This window comes from Eretmochelys imbricata, chromosome 6 (assembly GCF_965152235.1).
Source record: "Eretmochelys imbricata isolate rEreImb1 chromosome 6, rEreImb1.hap1, whole genome shotgun sequence".
Classification (NCBI taxonomy): domain Eukaryota; kingdom Metazoa; phylum Chordata; order Testudines; family Cheloniidae; genus Eretmochelys; species Eretmochelys imbricata.
The window spans coordinates 59,117,999-59,139,831 of NC_135577.1; the positions used below are offsets into that span (position 1 = coordinate 59,117,999).

The 21,833-nt window shown below is 47.9% G+C and overlaps 1 protein-coding gene across 2 annotated transcripts in view; it reads left to right on the forward strand.

Moving 5' to 3' along the window:
- The first annotated feature begins 338 nt into the window (after nt 1-338).
- MAPK8IP1 (mitogen-activated protein kinase 8 interacting protein 1) overlaps nt 339-21,833 on the forward strand; it is a 46,698-nt gene continuing 25,203 nt past the window's right edge. Inside the window, exons 1-3 of one of the 2 annotated variants that reach the window (XM_077820202.1) lie at nt 339-424; nt 13,601-13,706; nt 16,312-16,383. In XM_077820202.1, coding sequence (XP_077676328.1) covers nt 339-424; nt 13,601-13,706; nt 16,312-16,383 — 264 coding nt within the window. The remainder of the gene's footprint in view (nt 425-13,600; nt 13,707-16,311; nt 16,384-21,833) is intronic. The other variant, XM_077820203.1, reaches the window with a different exon arrangement.

Below are 21,833 nucleotides of genomic sequence, written 5' to 3' on the forward strand. Positions count from 1 at the left end.
CCTTCACCCCGCCACCTCCCGTCTGTCCCGGGCGCTCCACGAGGAGCAGGACGCGCCCGGCAGCTGCCCCACCCCGTGGGACCCCTGCGCACCCTCCACCTGCTGCAGCTCGCCCGGCGGGAGGGGAAGCCAGGTTGCAGCACCCAGCTCGGGGGCATCTCTCCCTGCAGTTGCCACCCCCGGGGGCGTCCTCGGCTTTGGCTTTCAGAAGCGCCCTTCCCTGCCAGCCCCGGTGCCCGCCAAGTGAATTCCTGCCTGGCGGCCCTGCTCTCCCCTCCCCTGCCAGCATCAGCAGCATCCATCTCCCCTCCCTCCCTCCGCCTGCATGGAGAGAGAGAATGGCGGAGAGAGAGAAAGGAGCCACGTCCCCGGCCGGATCGTCTCCGTTCCTGGGGCTGCACCTGGCCTCGCCCCCCAATTTCAGGTACCGGAGCCTCCCCCCACCCCAAACCCCTCAGTCCCTTTCCCGGGGTGCGGAGGGGGTGGGGGGGTTCGCTGCAGATCGCGTTGGCCCTGCCCCTTCCCCCACCTATCCCCGTTCTGCAGAGCCGGGCTGGGCACAGGCTGCTGCTGCATCCTCTGCTCCCCCAGCTTGCGAGCTACTTCCCTCCGAGGCTGGGAACCAGGCGGCGGTGCCCGCTCCCCACCGAGGCTGGGCGAGGGAAGGGGTAAGCCCCCCCTTTCCTCTCATCCGAGCGGGCACGCACAGGCTGCATTGCCCTGGGCGGAGGCCGGGGTGGAACAATGCCCGCCTGGGGCTTCAGCCAGCCAGGTCCCCTCGCCCCGCCGCAGGCTCGAGGCAGTGTCACCCTCCCCCCAGGCCAGGGGGTCAAACCCGCTGTCCCCGCCCGCGGCTGCGAAGAAGCCGCCTGCCCGGGAAGAGGCGGTGGTGTCTGCCGCGGGCGGTGCTCTGCTCTCTGGAGGGGGCGGGGGTATTGGGAACGATGCCTCTGGGGGGCTCGTGCTTGTCTCCCTGCAGCCCAGTGGGGAGGGCTGGGCTCTGGACCCTGTTTTCCCTGCTGGCTTTGTGTAGGGAGGGGCTGCAAACACAACCCTCCCCCCCCACCTCCAACCCCAAATCCCTCCACAGCCTCCTCTAGCACCCTCCTGCCCCCCAGAACCCTCTCTTCATATCCCCCTCAGATGTCTCACATACACTTCCCCCAAATACCCCCACCTCCTACCCAACTCTTCACACCTCACACACCTACCTCCAGTCCTCTCACTCCCCCTCCCAAATCCTTCCTACTTCCCACCCAAGCCCCAACGCCTCCCCCATCTTCTCCCAACCCCCCCTCCATACACACCCCTCTCAAAAGCCTTCCTCCAACCCCCCAAAACACCCTTTCTCCCCAGGAAATACTTCCTTCCTCTCAAACAACCCCTTTCTTATGTCCCCTAGAGATCCCTACCCCAGTTACAGACCTGAAACAGAAAACAAACCCAGATGGGTGCTGCAGATTTAGAATTGATCCTCTCAGAAATACTGAGCACCCCCATCCATCTGGGACTTGGAGCCCTTTAATCTGAAGGCTGTGAAACTGTTCACAGTATGGCCTGACAGCCCCAGGCAGAAGCAGGGACAGGAGCGGAGGTGGATTGAAGAACCTACAGCTGCCTAGCTCAGATAAGGGTACAGGTGGGCTTGGGGGGCAAGATGCTTGCCAATGACTTTTGGAGAGCAGGATTAGCAAAGGAGTGCACTGGGGGCAGGGACAGCGCCTGGCATTTGGCCATATATAGGCCCTGTCACTATTTTTTCCTCTGATTTGGTGGGCTTGATGTCATTTGTTTTTCTGAAATTCTGAGCAGTTGTTCTCTGATTATCAGATGTGTGTGTCTTGAATGGTGGGGCACTAAGCCTAGAATTGGGTCTGAGCTGGGCAGGGAGGTGAGACCTGTTCTGTGTTGTTTATGCTGAGAGATTCTGGGGGGCAGGAGAGATGCTCTACACCTGAGATCAGAGGTAAATGTTTTACATTTGACTCTGTCAGGGGTCCAGGGATCTGACAGTTGAGGAAAGAGATTATCTGCCGTCGTTTTGGAGGGGAAGCTGATGTGGTGTTTGTGCATTGTGAGGCTGGGTGATTTACCTGTAAGGGCCCTGCCCCTGCCTGTGCAGACTGTCATTTGATTCTGGAGTTTCCTCTGCTAAACAGCTTTGTGGGGCTCTGTAAATAGCAGTCCACTCTCTTCCTTTTAGTTCTAATGCTGCCTGTTTGATTTGTTTGAAGCCATTGCATGCAACATGGCTGCATAAACCATGCAAATTAAGCAATTAAAGCTGCCTCTGGAAAGGTCCACCATGGAGAAGAGGCTCAGCCACAGAGCTGGGTAATGTGAGCTGAGCAGCAGAGCTCAGCTCAGCCTGGTCCCGTGACAGTCTCAGGCTTGCTGTGTGCTGCTGTCCTAGATACAACGTTTGTCTCCTGGGCTCTGTCCTCTCCAATGTAAACAGCAACACCAGGTAAGAAAGAGCAAGGTGCGAGCTCCTTCTGTTGTCCAGGTCTCCAGAAGTGGAGTCCAAATTCTCAGGAAGCAGCTTTTAATGGGAAAGGGAGCAGGGAATAGTCATACCTTGTATGGGGAGGTGTCAGAGCCCTGAGATTTAATGGAGAGAACTCAGAGGTCTCTGAAGTTAGGGCAAATCATTCCAGGAGCCTGGAGTTTGGGATGAGGATCTTGGGATTGAAGGAAACAGTTTTGAGGTCTCTGAATTTGGGGGTGAATTTTGAAGACCCAGAGATAATGTTGAAATATTTAGGGGTGTGAGGGGGAATTGGACACCCCCACACACACACTTGCTTCCATGCCAGGGTGTGTTATCTGGCAGGTGTAAGCACTGGGGAGTGGGAAGCTGTGTAAACAGAGAGTATCTGGGGTGACAGAGTCCAAAAGTCACTGGCAAGCATCCTGCCCCCCAAACCCATCCTTTCTACTGTAGCCAACTCAGCTCCAGCACCTGTGAGAGGAGAGACCTCCCACTCTTGGGTTGCCTTAGGGCTTCCATTGTTCTGGGCTGAAAAGGGCAGCAGAGACTTCAGTCAAGGGTGAAGTGAGGTGCTGAATGAACCATGAGGACATGTGAATGCTGTGCTCCCGGCGCAAGGGGAATCCCACCCACATTTGCTGCTGCTATTCCTACCCCTTCTGAATGGCAACACACAGGCTCCCAGCAAAGGACAGCAGAGCCATGAGGTGGTGTGTCCCCTTTAACATGGAAGAGAATCAGCACTGCCAGATAGCCCCCAAATGGAGGCGATGAGTGGGGACGAGAAGTTTTGATCAGTTATCTAGTATGAAGGCCTCACACCATCTGAAAAGGGTCTGGGAAGCAACAGTGTGGGGAGAGTGTGGGATGAGGCCCTTCTTTTCTAGGGCAGCCTCCTTGGGTGGTCACCTTGTCTCAGTGAGGGGAATTCTAGATGTTAGAGATGGAAAAGTTCCATTAGGTTCCATCTAGTCCATTTGTCCCCTGACCCAAAGGCTGGATTGGTCCCTACAATCTAGTCTCCAGGGTTGTGCCCCCATCAGCTTTAAATATCCCAAGCAATGAGGCTCCCTTCCCTTTCTTTGGGAGACAGTCCCACAGCCTCACGTATCGCACTGCCAAGAACCTCCTGAGATTCAGCCCAAGTTTTTCTTTGCACTGTCTCATCCTCCAATTCCTACTTCTACCCTGTAACAGGGTGGCTTGCCCCCTTAAGGGCTAGAGCCCTGGGGGGCAGTCAACCCTAGTTACTAAGGAGACACCCGACCAGGCAGCAGGATACCTTTCTTTGCAGTGTTAATGTCAGAAACTTTTCCTGCCACTCATTGGACTTTCTAACTCTAAATTACCTGTCAGCTGGAGGAAGAGGCCTCTGTGTGGCTGCTAATAGTTCTGTAGTCTGGTTGTGGCCATATCGGGGATGACCAGTTGTGCAGGCCAGAGTAGAGTGTGTCAGGGCTGTCTGAGCCAGGGTGAGGGCCCAGCAGGATGAGTTTCACAGAAAGTTTTTCACCAGAGCTGTTTGCCAGCTCTCTGGGGAAGGATTGTCCACTGCTCATCCTTGAGCTGGGACAGGAGTCAGGCTGTTCCAGCTGTGATAGTGTTTCCTAGTCTGTACCCAGGGAGGAGGGGATAGGGATGGAGACAAGTGAAAGATGCTTCTCCTGAAATTCTGTTCCTAAAGGAGCTCTCGATAGTTGATGTAGGAGCTTCACTTTTAAAGCAGCCGTGGGGTGCAAAGCGTTATGCAAAGCTTGCAGCTGCTAGTGGCCCCAGACCCAATTCTACACAACCCTACACCTTGTGTAGTCATTGACACCACCAGGTAAGCATTCTGACTTGGTGGTGTTTTACACCTACTTTACACTGGTGTAAATGACTGCATAAGGTGCAGAGCACCAATGAATCTGTACCCTGTCCGTAGCAGTGACCAGGTCTGAGAAAGAAGAAAGTGTGTGTGTGGGCGGGGAGCTCCCTTTACCAGCCTGCGGACAAATCACTCTGTACTGAGTCTGAGAAGAACTTGGAAGGTAACCAGTATTCGGAAGGGAACCATCCAGAGAAAACCTGGAAGAGATGCTGCAGGAAGTGGTGTTAGGAATGTAACAGAAGGGGGTGGTGGGTGGCAGAGATGTTTTGGGGGGATCTTTTGGCCCTGAGGCACACCCATTTCCAGCTTTTCTAATGAAGAGCCATAGCATCAGTCTAGATGCTGGACAGCAGGGCTCCTGGGAAAGCTACCCCCTAGAGGAGCTATTTGCATGGTTCAGGGAAGTTGAGTGACAATACCTGAATCCCTCTGGGAGTCTGACTATAACAAAGGGAGCTGGGCAGCATTCCTATTAGAAGGGCTTCTAAAGAGAGGGCAGTCTCTAGGAAAAGGGAATAAACCTCTTTGTATTTCCCCAGGAAGCTCAGGGGAGTCTAGGCTGAGGTGGAAATCAAGCCCTGCGCTGCAGGTTGGTTTGTCTGTTGTATGTGTTGGGGTGGCTGAGTAGTCAGCTCAGAGGCAATGGGCAGGGCATTTGTTTTAATGTTATATAAAAGTAGGCTTCTCTGAGGATGTTTCTCTTTGGGTTAAGCAAAAGACCCTCTGATTCCTGTGGGGGGGAACAGGAACTGGAGCCCAGCCACAAAGGTGTTTCCCTCTAAACTAGTGCTGTACTGAATGCCCCCGTACGGTGCTGACTTGCCGATGGAATATCAGAACAAAGTCCTGACTGCTTCTGTTCATCAAAGATCTCTTTGCAATTTCGTAAGTCAGGGTGCTAGCCTTGCTATCCTGGCCAAATTCCAGCTCAGGTGATTCTGTTCTGTGATCCTACATTCCCTCCACAGGTTCAGATGGACACAGAATTATTCTTCACTTCCTTTCCTGAACTGTTTCATACATGGCTGTGTCTGTTAATCAGCTGCCAGCTCCTACCCTAGAGGTGGCTGCATTGAAGTGGCAGGTAAAGTGACTTCTGTATGTTAGTGCCCTGGAGAAACATAAGTTATTAAAATGCAACTTTTACCACTGGCTTTGGTAACTGGGGACTGCAGCTTTTGAGGTGCTGATAGAGGCAAGATGTGTCACCTGCAAAGGCACATTTGTGATTTGCCTTGCCTATGTTAAGTCACCTGGGTAGGAAACTCTTGCTACACACAGTGTCACAGGTAACAAGGAGACTGGCCTGCTGGGTAATAAGGAGATCTCTCCATGCTCTGGGACCTGGTGCATTTTGCAGGAAGTGACCTGGCTGTCTGCTTGTTGCTCATGCAGGTGTGAGCTGTTGCTAGGAAGAGTTTGAGCACCTTGAGGGGATTCTAATGACTTCTTCCAAGCCAGTGTGGATCCCTGCAGGAGCAGGAATGAAGAAGATCAGCTGGTGTCCAGCTTTTAATGCAAAAGCACCATGGACAGCTCTGTCAATGCACCTCAATTTTGAGTTGCAGCATTCCTTGCTATTCCACCTTGGGCCTTTCAAGGAGTGAAGGCTAATTTCGTAACAGACACATACCTACTAAAGTGAGGCATGGTTGGACAAGAGCAGCTAGGGACGTGACAACTGAATCTTTTGCTGCTGACAGGATTTGGGTGGGTGCAGTCTTGGTCCATGAAATAATACAAAGAATTATGACTCTGATGATGGTAAAATTAATGGAAAGGAACATGTTTTAATATGTAAAAGCAGCAAAGAGTCCTGTGGCACCTTCTAGACTAACAAACGTATTGGAGCATAGGCTTTTGTGGGTGAATACCCACTTCGTCAGACTCACAAAAGCTTATGCTCCAATACGTCTGCTAGTCTATAAGGTGCCACAGGACTCTTTGCCGCTTTTACAGATCCAGACTAACACGGATACCCCTCTGATGTTTTAATATGGCAATTTACCATGCTGCCCACATCAGCCTGCATAAGCTCTCATCTTGTGGAGTGGGAGGGTGTCATGGACTGCCTTATATTCTCCCTCCTCCTCCCCTCTCCAAAGAATGGTGGGTAGATGGGACAACTCTGAAAGAGTTACCTTGTAAAGCCAACAGCCATCATGCGTACTCCCTCATGCACTGCACAAAGTCTAGATCTACTTCCTTGTTCTCTTCAGAATGAGGAGGCAGAGAGACTGTGTGGTCTAGTGCAGTGTTTCTCCATGGCCGGTCTGTGGACCAGCACCAGTCCTTGAGATCTCCCAGACACAGTTTAGGAAGGCAGCAAACCAATCCCTGGTATCAAAAAGGTTGAGAAACACTGGTCTAGTGGACTGAGTCTGCACAGACTTTGGGTCCTATTCCTGGTTCTGAAAGGGAGTGTGGTTTAGCAGACTGAGCATGGGACCGGGAGACAGGACTGTCATGGGTTTTGTTCCTGCCTCTGCCACTGGCTTGCTGTTGTGACCTTGGACAAGTCCCTTCTACTCTCTCTGCCTCAGTTTCACAACCTGTAACATGCAGATGATATTTCCTTTCTTTTAAGGGGGCTGTGCATGTGAGCACCAGAGAGGTGAAACATGCTATGTAAATGCTAATCATCATTATTATTATTGTTAGCATGGCTTGAAAAATCCCCTCACCTAGGGTGAATAGGAAGCTTCTCCAGGTGAATGCCTTCAACTTATACAGAATCTGAACTTTCATTAAAAAACAAATTTTCTGGTTCGTATGGTTGTGAGGAAAATCTTCAAGTCACCTAGGTATAATTGATGCAACTACATCTGCCTGAGTCTGCAGACTGATGGCTCCATTGCTTCTGCCAGTGCTCACAGTGAAAACTGACCAGAGCCTTATTGGGTCTGACAGCAGTTATTCAGATTTTTACAGACAGTGGTGAAACTGATCGAAATGAGGGTTGTTTCACTCTGCTATTGCTTGGGGAAGCTCTGAGCAGCAGCAGAGGCAAGTGTAGGAGCTAGTCACTGAGGAGGAGGATCAAAAATGGAGGTGGGCAAATGGAGACCTACACTTGCAGCAGCCAGGAAGTTTCTGGATGGGAGGGGCAGGGGGAAATAGGTAGAGAGAGCTCTTTCTCCCTTCCATCAGCTGAGGGACTTAAAATGTATCAGACACCTACTAGCTGATATAAAAGATGGAGCCTGTGAGCCCTTGATAATCTTTATCAATGATCTGCCAGAAAATATAAAATCGTTGCTGATAAAGTTTGCAGATGACACAAAAATTGGTGGAGTAGTAAATGATAAGGACAGGTCAGTTACAGAGCACTCTGGATCACTTGTTGTTCAAGTGAGTCCAATTTACCATGAGTTTTAATATAGTCAAAGGTATATCTAGGAACCAGGACTGTAAATCGTAGTTGTAAGAAGGGTAACTATAAGTTGGAAAACAGAGTCTGGAAAGGATTTTGGGGTGATGGTGGATGGTCAAGTGATCATGAGCTTCCAGTGTGGTGCTGTGGCACAGCAAATGCAGTCTTTGGATGTATTATGCAAAAGAATAGTGGTAGAAATATGGAGGTGTTATTACCTCTGTATGTGGCATTGGAATGACCAATACTGGAATACTGTGTCCAGTTCTGGTGTCCACACTTTCACAATGATGCTGACAAACTAGAAAGGGTTCAGAAAAGAATGATTGGAGATCTGGAAAACCTGCCTTACAGAGAGTGAGAGTAAAGAAGCTCCCCTCTAATTAGCTTTAACTTAAAGAGAGAGCTAAGAGGTTACTTGATCATGGTTTACAAGTACCTACTTGGGGAAAAGACTGCTTATAGCAGAAGGCTCTTTAGTCTAACAGACAAAGGTATAATTACATCCAATGGCTGGAAGTTGAGGCTAGGCAAATTCAGACTAGAAATAAGGTGCACATTTTTAACAGTGAGGTAAACTGTTCCCATGGTGAATTACCCTATGGATGTGGTAGATTCCCCATCTTTTGAAATCTCTAAATCATGACTGAATCTCTTTCTAAACCATCTGCTCTAGTTTGACCACAAGTCATGAATCTGATGCAGCAGGAATCACTTGGTGAAGTTACATGACCTGTGTTATGCAGGAGGTCAGACTCTAGAAGAACATAATGGTCCCTTGTGGCCTTAAAATCTATGACAAGCAGAGTCCAGGGACAGCTCCATGGTAGAGGTTCCAGCACCTCCCATTTCCCAGCAGCTGGAATGGGGTTGATTTTTACTGGACAGTTAGCTGTCCACATCTTCCCATCGATCTTTAGCTTAGCATGTTTAGTCCTCTGACTCCTAAGGCTTGGAATGTTACCAGACACCTCAGTGTGAGGGAGTGGGCGGGGGAGAGAGGGAGAGATGGGAAAACAAATTAGAGAGAAATTGAAGGGGAGGATATAGAGAAGAAAATATAGGGAAAGGAAGAGAGAGGAGGAAAAGAGGAAATAGACACCAAAAACAATACAGGAAAAGATGCCTCATGATTTATTATAGGAAAGAAAGAAGATGGGGGAAGTGGAATTAAAGCCAGGAAGATTACGTAAGTTACACTTTTTAAAAGATATTAAATAGAAAGTTAATTGGTGACACCTTACATTTCAGTGCAGCACCCATTAAAAAGTACACATAGTTAATTTGTTTAACTCACAAGGGGTGTGGTTTGGGGGTGTTACAACACAGGGACTCTGCCCTGTCTGGTAAGATTAGTTCTTGGGCTAGTATGTTTTGGGTACGTGTTTCAAGCCCTGATCATTGCACTCCCTGTGTCAGGGCTCAAGAGCAGCAAGAGGTCTGTCTATTATGATGCTGTCATTGGGCAGATCTTGCTTGTTCCTGTTAAACTTGTGGAATTGAATGCTTGATTACCAGAGTAGCTGTTGATATTGTTCTAACTCCCCTCCACTCTCTTAAAAGCTTGAAATGAACCCAACCTTAGCACCTGACCCAGGGGAGCTGGCTGTGCTCACTGCTGTCCTGGACCACAACATTGCCGGACCCTGGGCAGAGAGACTGTACCCAGAATGGGCCAGCAGAGGGATGTGGGGGTGGGGGGAGAAGATTTAGATCATTTCTGAAAGCACATGAAACACGAGCAGCCCCACCTTGTCCTTGGCAGGAACTTTCATGTGTGTCTAAATACTGTGCTGCCCCTTTAAATTGCTTTTTGTAGATGAAATGATGGTTCTCTCATTGACAAGTAAAAGCCACAAACTGCCCATTTCCACCTGGAACTGAGGTCCATGCAGAGGCTGACTAGACCAAGTAGGGGCCTTGCAAGGGCAGGAGAAGGTGTCTCTGCAGAGCTGGTATCAGTGATGTGGTAACTCAATGCCCCCTACCATGTCTGCTGGTGATAAGGACGGGGCGGGGGGAGGGGGAGCAGGAGCTGCTATTGAGCAGGAGCCTGGCTGGCTGGCTGAGAGACTCAGCGGCCCAGGCAGAGCACAGGGCCTGGCACCATCTCAGCTCAGTGGGTTATTTTTTTTCCAAGACAGCTGATTCAATCTATTTTTAATGAGCTCCCCTAGATTGCGCAGTGGGGAGGCAGAAAGTGGCGCAGGAAGCAACGGGCTCTGAGGTGGGGCAAGCGGAGGGGCAGCACACACAGAGTTCAGCTCCTTTGAGCCTGGCTCCTCTCCCTGGGGAGAACTTCCTTGGACTGTAGCTCACGAAAGCTCATGCTCAAATAAATTGGTTAGTCTCTAAGGTGCCACAAGTACTCCTTTTCTTTTTCCTTGGACTGTGGCCCTGAAACAACAAGAAAGGGGTTCCTCTTAAATGCAGCTGGCCTGTACTTGACTCCATTCTCAAGAAGAGGAGAGCTGGCTGGAGGATCAGTGGGAGAAATGGTAGGGAACTGTGGGAAGGGAGGGCTGGAAAGTAGTCAAGCACCTCTGGGTGCATCCCCTCCTTCTGCATGTGATGCTTGCAGAGCAGGAGTGAACTTGGTAGATACTTGGCCCATAGTTTATTTGCTGCATATGGGGCTGCATGGTAGCTGGGTATAGAGGAGACCAGAGCAGCCAAGACTGCTGGGTCCTCCCCATCAGAGCAGTCATGGGCTCACACGCAGGGAGCCCCTCAGTGCCTGAGGCAGGAGCAGTTGCTGGAAATGTGTTTATTTTAGCAGCAGGTGGAGGGGGTGAGAGCAGGGGAACCTCCTTAGGAAAGGGGAGTGTTATCGCAGGTGATTCATGGAGAGGGAGGGCTGACAGGGATTGGAGATCTTGGTGCCTCCAGGTGATTCTTCCAAGCTCTGGCCTGGCATATCTGCTTCCCGTGGCTGGCTATAAACATGTGGGCTCCCCAGTGCTTACTGCAGCAAGCAGCCCTCAGATAAAGTTCTAGCTTGCATGGCTGTGCCTTGTCCCAGAGAGAGAGCTGAGCACTATCTGCTCTCCAGCCATCCCACTGGGAGAGCCTGGAGCTGCCACCCCAAGAGGTCAGTTCTGCAGCATTTGGAGTGCGGGCAGCCATAGCTTTTTGAGAGGCCTTTCTGAGAAGTCGTGGATCTTGTAAGGGCCCCGTTTTGCTCAGCTACAAGGGGGTCTCTCTCTGTCTGCCTGTGTCCCAGGGCCCTGACTCTCAGCAGTGCATGAGAGAATGAGCATTAGTGGCAGAACCTGACTGACCCTGTGTAACTGGAGAGGGAATCGATTCATGCTTTGCTGGTTCATTGCTAGACCTTCTCTCCCCACTTCCTACAGAAAAGCAGTCTGAGGGGGAAGCAGCTGGGGAACATGGGGTCTGGTTTCCTCCTCACTTGGCACCTTGTGTCAAAGTGTGTGTCAGTGTGTGTCAAACTCCCCCAAATCAGAATGCCAGCATTTCATGCTCATTTTGTCCCAGTGTAATAAGTGACACCAGGTGGCTGTAAGGCAGAGGAAGCTCAGGCCTGTGAAGAGGAAGCCGAGAGGGGGTGTTTGTTGAGAGCAGCTGAGGAAGCAGTGCAAATGCCGACCCCTGCAATAAAGATCAGCCGAAGGGAGCACTCTGCTGCAGGCTCTCTTTCCCCCAGGTCCTGTCTGCTCTGTGCAGATAGTAAAAGTCCCAGAGGTTTGCCCCAATGCCCTTGCCCAAAATGGCGTCTTCCCCACTGCTGGACGCTGTCAGGAGGCTGCATGCGAGAGGGACCCTCGGAGGGGAGGTAGATCCTTAGAAATATCTAGGAGACGAGATTACCCTCCCTACCCGTTTTCTTCTCTGTCTCTCTAGGAGCGGACAAGTTGACATGCTCTTCTCTAGACGTAATGCCATCTATTCCCTTGAGTTTCTTACCAGCAGGAGGGAAGGATGTTTCTTGCTGCTGCCTTGGTGTCTCAGGAGGATTCAGCAAGGACATGATTAGGGGGTAGGGTGGGGTGGGTTCCTGCTTTCTGGCACAATAACTCTGCTGCCTTGGCATCCAGGACCGATGGGGATCTAAACAAACCTGAAGAGTGAGATAGGCCAAGGATCTTTGAAAGGTCATTCTGAGAAGCAGTGGATTATGTAAATTATTCCACCTGCCTTTCCTCACTTGTATCACCTGGAGCCCTGACCCATTCCCCTTCCTGCTCTTCCAGATCCCAGCGTGACCTTGCCTCTGTTCCTCTATTGGGGCCTTCTCTTCTCCATGGACCATGTTAGCCATTGCGGTTTTCTGGACAAAATCTCTGCTCCAGCTAGATTCGGACACTGGTGATGAAAATGCTCTTCTGTATGAGTAGAGAAAATAGCCTGCAACCTTATCTACATGCACAACTTGCACTAATTTAACTAAACTGGCTTAAAAACTGATTTAAATTTAAACAGTTGCAAACCCCTGTGTAGCCACTCTGATTTCAGTTTAAGAGTAGCGTATTTTGGTTTACCATAATCTGTTTTTAAACATATTATTCTGAACAAAAAGAAGCCACTTGTAAATTGAAATAACAGTCTCTACAACAAAGTTCCACTAAATCAGTTTAAAACCACATCTCTAGTTAAAATGGTGCAAATTTGTATGTAGACGAGACTAGAGACTGTTCAGTTTACAGATGCTAAATGAGAGATGTATGAGGGAGGTATATAAAATAACTAATGTTTGGACAAGGGAAATTGCGTGCTCCTATTCACATGCTCTCCGAATACAAGAATAAGGGGGTGTGCAATGAAACTGCTAAAAGGAAATGCATTTGTAAACAAGGCACAATTAGCCTGTGGAAATCACTACCACAAAGTACCACTGAAAGCCAAGAGCTTAGATGGATTCAAAAAAGAATTGAGTATTTTTATGGATAATGATAGACAGTAAATGTAAAAAAGGAAAGTATATACATCTCCTGTGTTTTAGAGCATAAACCAGCCACTAACTGCCAGGGGTTGTTTCATATAATGTGTTGATTCACATAATTGTCCACTCTGGGGATTTCTTGTACCTTCCTCTGAAGCATCTGCCACTGACTCCTGTCAGAGTAGGTTACCTGATTAGATGGATCCTAGTCCATCTCAGTTGGGCTGACACTTCCTGTGTTCCTAATATAGGATCTTGTTCCTAAAAGGTTAATTCTCTGGTTCCACCCAGCTATGCGTTGTTGTTGGGAATAGGGGCAAGAGAATGCAGATTCTTCCTGCCCCCTCTACTTCCTTCCCCAGCCCTTTCCTACTTTGGGACCCCTTGTATTTTCCTTTGTGTGCAGTAGCTGGTATTCTTTGAGCCCAGGCCAAGCAGCAATATGTACAGTAGCACTCTTCTCCCTGGAAGCCACAAGGCCCTGCCTGGAGAGCATCAGACCCCAGCACAGCACTATCCAGACCAGTACACATGCTGATCTTCCCAGAAGGGGTCTGGCCACGGTCTCCCCACCAACACACTTTGAGAGATAGCTTTCTGGGCCTTGTTGATGAAGAGCAATGCTGAAGACACCTCAACAGAAGGCATCCAGCAGGGTCACCACAGACTGTATCCAAACCTGGCACTGTGGGAGGAGCAGAGCTGGTGGGGAGCTCTACCCCTATTCAAGAGGTAGATCTCACATGTCTTCCCAATATAGACCGGAGAAACTACCCCCAATCCCTCTTTTCTAGCCCAGGTACAATGCTCCCTGCTGGTATGCACCCCATTTAACAATGCATCTTGTAAGTGTCACGCTCCCTCCCACCTTTCCTGATGGGCCCAGTGTTGGTAGCCTGATGCTGCCCAGACAGCTCTGTGGGCATTTCCTAGCAGTAACTGCATGGTCTTTGCCTCCACCAGGCTCACCCATGACATCAGCCTTGAAGAGTTTGAGGATGAAGACCTCTCTGAAATCACCGATGAGTGTGGAATCAGCCTGCACTGTAAGGACAGCCTGGCCTCCCGGGTAAGGATGCCAATAGCCCTTGGGGATGTCGTGGAGTGGGGAGCCAGGAACCTGGGCAGGAGGGACAAAGTTGTCTGATTTAATTCAGAATACACTAGTGTGGCTCGCGGAAATTGCAGGTCCCACCTTGTGGCCTGGCTGCTTGGATCAATATGGAGCCTGGCAGCTGGGCTCTGTAGTATCCATCAGTTGCATCCGTATGAATGATAAGGCAGCATCAGGCCATGCTGTCAAATTCTGTGGACCACACTGTGACCAGCATGGACCCTTTTAACCCCAGCCCAATGGAAGTCTCTCCCCATCTGACCCTGGCACAGAACCTATTAACCTCCCACCTTCCATCTTGATGGCCTTCTTGTCCCTTTTGATGCCAGTGCAAAACTCCATTATCCCTACCCGCACCCTGACGAGCTATCTCCCCATCTGACCCTGGCACAGATTCTATTACTCCCAGCCCAAGGGAGAGCTCTTTCAGTCTGACCCCATTGCAGGCCCTGGTACCTAAGGAACTGCGTGTGAAACCATCTCAGGTAAATCTGTAAGTTTCCTGCTGATGTCCTTATGATTCCAAGGCACCAAGTTCTGGCAGTTCCTGTCAGCAACACCATGACTGGGCCACCATTAGAGTGGTTCTCTCTCGCTGTGGGAGGGGGCTGAAGTGAAAGGTGAAAGCCCTTTGAGCAGTTGGAAGCAGGCCAGGGGATTTGCTATGTCTGTGCCTTTTCTCTGTTTTATTCATGGAGCAAGGTACTAATGAGCTAGCCTTCCGCAGCTAGAATAAATCCCTCAGAGAACAAGCGAAAGACATGCCCCTGTCCCCAGGGAGCTCCATGCTGATCCAGGCAGGAGCTCAGGGGAGGAGCATTTCTGGAGAAGATCTTAGGGGGATTTGAATGAGGAGAGAGAATTGGACAGACAATGGAAGATAGGACATGCCATACCAGATGAGACCAGTGGTTCTTGTAGTACAGTATCCTGTCTCTGATAATGGCTAGTACCAGACATTTCAGAGGAAGGTGCAAGAAACCTTGAAATGGACAATCAAAGAGGCCCCTGTTCCTGGGGGAAGCTTCTTCTCTACCCCATCAGTTAGTGGCTGGTTCGACTGAAGCAGGAGGATTTATATTCCTTGTATGTTTCTAAGCTTAGCTAATGTAACTCTGGGTGTTCCCATTATCCATTTAAATGCTGAATCCTTTTTGAATCTGATGAAGTTCCAAGCATAAAGGGCACACCGCAAGTGAAGAAGCAAATCCAAGACAGCGAAAGGGCTAGGGTGAGTGTAGGGTAGTGGCAGAAATGTAGGTTCTGGGTGAAGGGTGATGTTCTGTAAGGCGTTGTAGGTGGGTGAGAAGCTGGAATCTGATGGGATAGGGGATAGGGAGCAGTTGGAATGTTTTTGCCCTAGCCTGATTTCCAGTTTCATAGTGGGCTGTCATACCTCCTTGAGGAGGTGTGGGCACACAGACAGTCAGCTCTGGATCTCTGTTTGTCTGGCAATACAGCAAACTTATCAAATCTGAGGGCAAAGTTGCCTGAGGATCAGCCAAGTTTTTCTGTGGGCCAGTGGAAGCAATAGCAGAAGGTATATCAACCCCCTCCTTGACTAAGGGTCTTTCCTGCCATTAAGATCCCAGTGGCTCCTGGATACCCAGGCAGCAGCTGTGGCTAAGAGCACTCTTTCTTGGGCATACTCTGTATAAAGAGTGCACAGATCTTTTGCCCGTGGCATCCTGAGGTGATACTGCTGCAGTGCACTGCGCATGGGCTGCCCCTTGGGAGCATGTGGGACCTGGCGTTGGTGCGGAATGCAGCTGCCTACTTATTAAGCTATGCTTCAGAGAGGGTGTGTTGCACAGGTGGTAGGGGATCTCTGCTGGTCAGAATTAGTTTTCAGGTAGAGTTGGAGGTGTTGCTCTTGACGTATAAGGGTTAGATTTTCAAAGGTATGTAGGGGCATAGTGGGATTTTCAAAAGCACCTAAGGAAGTTAGATGCCTAACCTGCTTAGGTGCTTTTGAAAATCCCACTAGGAGCCTCTCCACTTCTTTAGGCTCCTAAATACCCTTGAAAATCTGGCTCTAAGTGGTTTGGGACCTCTTTAGCAGTGAGCTACCTCTCTTCATGGGTCCTGTGGCTGCTGAGATCTGCAGAGGTGCTTGAGCTTATGGACACGTGGCTAAAAGAGGGGACAGCTGTCAGGGGGGTTCTGAGAGTGTCCCTCAGTTCTGGAACTGACCTTCACTTCTCCCTTGGTCTGACAGAGCCAAAGTTGCTTGACCTTCAAGCTGAAGGGCTCCTGTGTTTTCTCTGGCCTTAGTGGAGGGGGTGGGTTTTCTGGTGTTGCTGGTGACAGATAAAACGGTAAGGCAAGACTTGGGAATTTCCCCCTTTGTTTGTATGTTAGAACTAAAAATTTTATCAGCTCCCTAGCACCAGCAGGCTAGGTGCTCTATAAATGTTGTGTTAACCCTCTTCTTGCTGCTGGAATCTAGTGATGTGCCAGCTGTGCGATAATGAGTTTAACTTCAGCAAGGAGTTTTAAGTTGCAACATTCAGTGCTGCATGTCCTGTTGACTTGCACAGATTCTCTCTCTCAAGTGCAGGTGAATGCAGGGAAAGAGGAGGCAGATTGGAAATGTTTTATAAAAGGGATGCTGACTACAGTGAGGAGACAGGTGAAATAAAAATGGTTGCTCTGAAACCTGTGGATGTGTAACATGTAAATCCCTCACCAGCCTTAAACATTCTGGGGAATACTGAGGAGACCTGAAAAAGGTTCAAACTGCCATTTGAACTGTCTGTGAGCCACAGAGGCTAATAAAATGGAGGATGAGTGCAAAATTGCATGTATGCATGAGCAGTAGCAGAAACATGGGATGTTTACGAAGTCTTCCATATTAAAGAAGAAAGCTTTGAAGAAGTAATATACAGGTGTGAGAATCGTTGTGTCTTTAGAAAAAAATGTTCCATATGAAAAATGATTTTTCTGGATAAGGAGCCACAAAGAAGAGGAAATGTTAAGAATTCATCCCAGACTTAAAATTAAAAAGCCAATTTTGTGAATTTAGATTATCAGGACTCCTGCATTACGGACTGAAGGGTTTTGGGCTCCAACAGTAAAGAGGTACGTGAAAGGAACAGAAGGACATAGACCTGATACTTGGAAAGGCAGGGATCAAGACTTTCTAAAGTACCCAAAGTTTTTGGGTGGCCAACCTGGGACACCTTAATGAGGCCTGTTTTACAGAGGATGGGTGTCTTCTGAAAATTAGGTCACTTCAAGGTGTTTCAAATTGGGAACCCAAAAATGCAGGGCACTTTAGAAAATCTTGACACTAATGCAGTTCTTGGCTATTGTGCATCTGCCATGCAGGGAAATAACTAGAAATGTAAAGACAGGCCAGCAAGGCTCAGTGCACTTGGTAGGTAGGTAGACAGGTAGGAAGGAAGGAAAAGCTTTCAAAAATAAAAGGGTAAGAGGAAACCAAACAAGGAAGGATGTAAGCAATGTAGCAGCTGAAGTTAGCATAGAGAGGATATCCAGTATTGAGAAAATATCCAGGATATTAAAAGGGATGCAGATAGTGACACCTGTGAGTAAGAAGAAAAGGAGTACTTGTGGCACCTTAGAGACTAACCAATTTATTTGAGCATAAGCTTTTGTGAGCTACAGCACATCCGATGAAGTGAGCTGTAGCTCACGAAAGCTTATGCTCAAATAAATTGGTTAGTCTCTAAGGTGCCACAAGTACTCCTTTTCTTTTTGCGAATACAGACTAACACGGCTGCTACTCTGAAACCTGTGAGTAAGGGTGCCCAACATTTGCCATTATAAGACCCTATTTGCAGTCGGTTATAACTTTGCTAAACTTTAACCATCTGGGCTAAAATTTGTCATGTTGGATATCAGTCTCAGGTTGAAATTTTCCAAAAAATGTCAGCAAAGACGGTTCACTGGTTTCTTGGAACAAGATTAGGGAAAAATACATTATTTTGCCCATTTATAAAAAAATTTCTTACAACCATTTTGTTGAGGAGATCTAGTGCCTCTATACTTTGATCCAGAGACCTGAAATTTGGCATCAGGAATGTGGCTTTTGTTGTCCTCATGAAGATCCACCCAAATTTGGCGAAGTCGTAAGCCTCTGGAAATCAGTTAGCACAAACTCAATAGAGACATGCTAGAGTTTGGCAGCTAAATTCTCTGGAGATTCTGTGCATCCTGAGAATGATCCAGCCCCTCAGTGCTCATATGTGCCAACTGTCTTATGCATGTTCCAGCCCAGGACTACAGGGGCTGAGCAGCACTTTCCCTGCAGCCAGGGGCCATGGTGTCTCAGGACTTGAGAAGTGAGAGCAGAGAGACACTTTTCTGTGCTCTCAGTGCTTCCTTCACTGGTACCAAGGCAGCATGGATGATGATGAGGAAAGAGCCTGATTGAATGCAGAAGAATGAGATGCTGGAGGTGGGGAGGGGGGCAGGAGTATAAACTGGGACGTAGAGCAAAGAGAGGGTCCAAGGGAGAGACTAGGGACAAGGGGCCGAGATTGGGTGGAGGCACTGGGACACTGACTTGGGATCCTGTGCACTGAAGGAGGCAGGGGACCTGTGAAAATAAATAGTATATGATCATATAATTAAAGTCTGTGTCATAAGACATATGCACCAGGGGGCCAAATTAAGGTTGCACTGACAATTCCTAACTTCTGAGTGCTGTGCTTGACTTTGCAGCCATAACATTTTCTCAGTGTAGTGTTTTGTATGTCATGTAATGTATACACACATGTAAAATCTGTAATAACCACTTTGCAAAAACGTGCAGGTTAAAAGTGGAGTTTGAGGATTCCTCTAGGGCAGTGTTTTTCAACCAACAGCCCAATCAGCACAGAGCTGCGGCCCATGTGACATCCTCAGGGCCATACAGATAGTATTGGATGCTGCCCACAATGGTAAATAGGTGGAGAATGAGAATGAGTTATTCATAAATACAACTAAGAAAGGAACCTTGCACACGGAAGAATGGCTACTAAAAATATGCACAAATGGCCTACTTGGAATGTACAAAATCACCCCAGGAGCATAAGTGAAAGCAATGATAGAAATGGCAATAGAGAGGTTTAAAGGAAGTGTACAGCTTGAAAAGTCAAAGGTGACATAGAGCTGTCAGCTCCAGTTCCAGTCCTGGGGGAGTTCAGAGGCAAGGCAGTAAAACAAGAGTTTGTAGTAGCTCGTTGAAGAAAGCAACCAGGCATTTATTTCTGCACATGAGATGCTTAGCTTGACCAAGGGTGTATGCCATAGGGAAGCAGAATAACAGACATTAATCTTGAACCATATGTGAAAGCACTAGCTGCATCAAATGAAGATGTGATCCCAGATGTGATCCTGGTGACAGAGAGAGTTACAGGCGGTCAGGAGTCTGTTTTACATGGCAGCAGATGAGTTTCTACAGAAACCAGAGGAAAAGTTGCAAAACATGACAGACGGCATCATTCATAGAACAGGAGAATCAACAGTCAGGATTCACTCCTTAGTAACTGTTGAGTGAAAGGGGAGGCAGACTCAGAACTTGGTGCTGACCCAAGGAGCTGAACAAGAACATCACAAGGGGAGGTTACATTTGCCACAAGGAGAAAAACATTTGCTGAGATGGCAGGAGCCAAATTCTTTAGCAAATTGGATGCATCAGCAGGGTTTTGGCAGATACTCTGGACATAAAGCTTTGAGATTTACACTTTCAATGCACCATTTGGCTGCCTCGTGAGGTTGCCTTTCAGAATATATTTGGCACCAGGAAGTATTTCTCTGCACAGTGTCCCAGATGCAGGAATGTCTCTCAGGAGAAAAAATGTACATTTATGCTATCATAATTTGGGGCAGCTCCGTAACTGAACTTCAGGGACAACTGCAGAAGTGATTGGAAACCACAAGAAGAAACAACCAACAGGGTCGAAGTGTCCATTTTGAGTTACTGAAATCACCTACTGAGCAGAGAAGTGGACCACAAAAAGTGACAGATTCTCAAGATTCAAGCACTAGTGAATATGCAGAGACCCAAAGATAAAGGTATTCTGAGTCTGCAAGGCATCTTGACTTAGAACTGTAAGTTTGTACCCACCTATGCAGCTCAAACAACTCACCTAAGATAATGCCGTCACATAGATATAGAATGGATCTGGATGTTGGAGTATGACAGAGTTAAAGGATTTGTAATATGTACTGACTTCAGCACTAGTGCTGTAATGCTTCAACACACAGAGTTCAAACACTCAACAGATGTTTCAAAAGGAGCCATGGGACAGAATGTCTGCCTGTCACATATGCTGCAAGAGCTGTGGCAGTGTCAGAGAATTTGCAAATCAAAAGATGCTAGGCCTTGTGTATGGCTGTACAAAGTCTCATGTCTTTCTATGACTGTACCTTTCAAACCTGAAATGGACCATAAAGCAATGACTGTGATACATAAAAGGAGGTGGAGAAGCACAGTCAAGAATACAGCAATTACTGGCATTGTCAAATAGCGGCATATGCACTATCAAGACCACATGCTTCACTTGCTGACCCATGAGGTGACCTGGAACAAGCCATGACAGTCCATGTGAACCTGATGATAAAAGCCTCATGTGGTATCACTAAGAATATGGGATGAATTAGAAAGAGGAAAACAGACTAAGGATGAAATACTATGAGGAGTAATACAAGCTATAGGTAATGGATGGAGAAATCCACACCTCTCTCACCCTCCCATTCCCAATATACAGGTGAGCCTGCAGAGAAAGGTACAGATATAGCCATTTCCACAAGTCATTCCCCCAGTGGTGGGAGGGAAAAGTTGGAAAAAATAGAGGCAGTACTCCTGGGAATGGCTAAACCAAGAAGAACGGGATAAGTCATATTCTGTCCATAGAGAACAGTGACGTTGACAAAATGGTGAGTGTGTGTGAAACCTGATGGAAGTACAGAGATGTACAACAGAGAGAACAGAGGACACAGTCTGAATTAGATTTGTTTGTTCTGGAAAAAAACATGATGACCTTATTGTAGACTATTTTAGCAACTTTCCCAAAGCTCGACACGTAAATGTATCACAACTTCAATGCAATCTGGCTCAGGTCCATTAAATCAATGTTTGTGTAGCAGGGAATTCCATAAAATGACATGGTCTGAAGTAGTGGACAGGGGACCACACCTCAAGAATAAGGAATTTGTGTTGAAATTCAGAAGTTTCTGCAAAGATAGGGATGGATTAGCAGATTGTAGATATAGTGAAGGACTCTCTCAGAAAAGCAATTGATGCAAGAGCAGAGCCATCTTTAGCTCTGCTCAGCTACAGAGCAGCAGCTCTGCAATGTGAAAAACTACCAGCAAAACTTCTGTATAATAGACATGGCCTATTACCAGACACAAGGCATAACCAAAGGATGGCAAATAACTGATTTTCAGCAAAGAGGTCAGACAAGTTAAAACCGATAGAAAATTATTAAAGAGGAGGAAGACCCTTACCATAGTTCTTTTGTTTTTAAATACTCAAAGACTATGTTTGAATTTTAAAAGATAGTGGCCACTAAAGGCTGCAGTGATTAAAGGAATGTCATCTCATTCATATTTCATGATCAACAGAAAGTGAAAGCATTTTGCTCAGATGTCTTCTAAAGTACCTGAGAATGTGGCTGAGAGAGCAAACGAGCAGCCAGCAGAGTGAGAGCAGATACACTGGCTGTACAGTAACCAGCATGGATCAATCATGTTCTGGACTGCAGGAAAAAGACTGAACAAGCCACTGAAGATATGGAAGGACATTTTGCTTAATGGTACTTCTGGAAGACTCTTGAAATTGACAAAAAGATTGTCTGAGACCTGTTGATAGCATAACAATATGTAAAAAAGTTGATAATCCCTCTAGTTGTTAGAATTTGTTCAAGCAGGACATTTAGCACAAAACTGTAAAGGGCAGGCCTGCTACAAAGGGTTAAGCTTCAGCAAGGAGTATTATAATTGCCATCCCTCCTGCAGAATACTGTCCAGAGCCACATCGCCTGTTGACTCATGCACAGAGATGGGGAACCAGTTGCAGAGGCTGAGGCAGGAAATATAGCCAGGCTAGAGTACAGTAACAGAAATTCC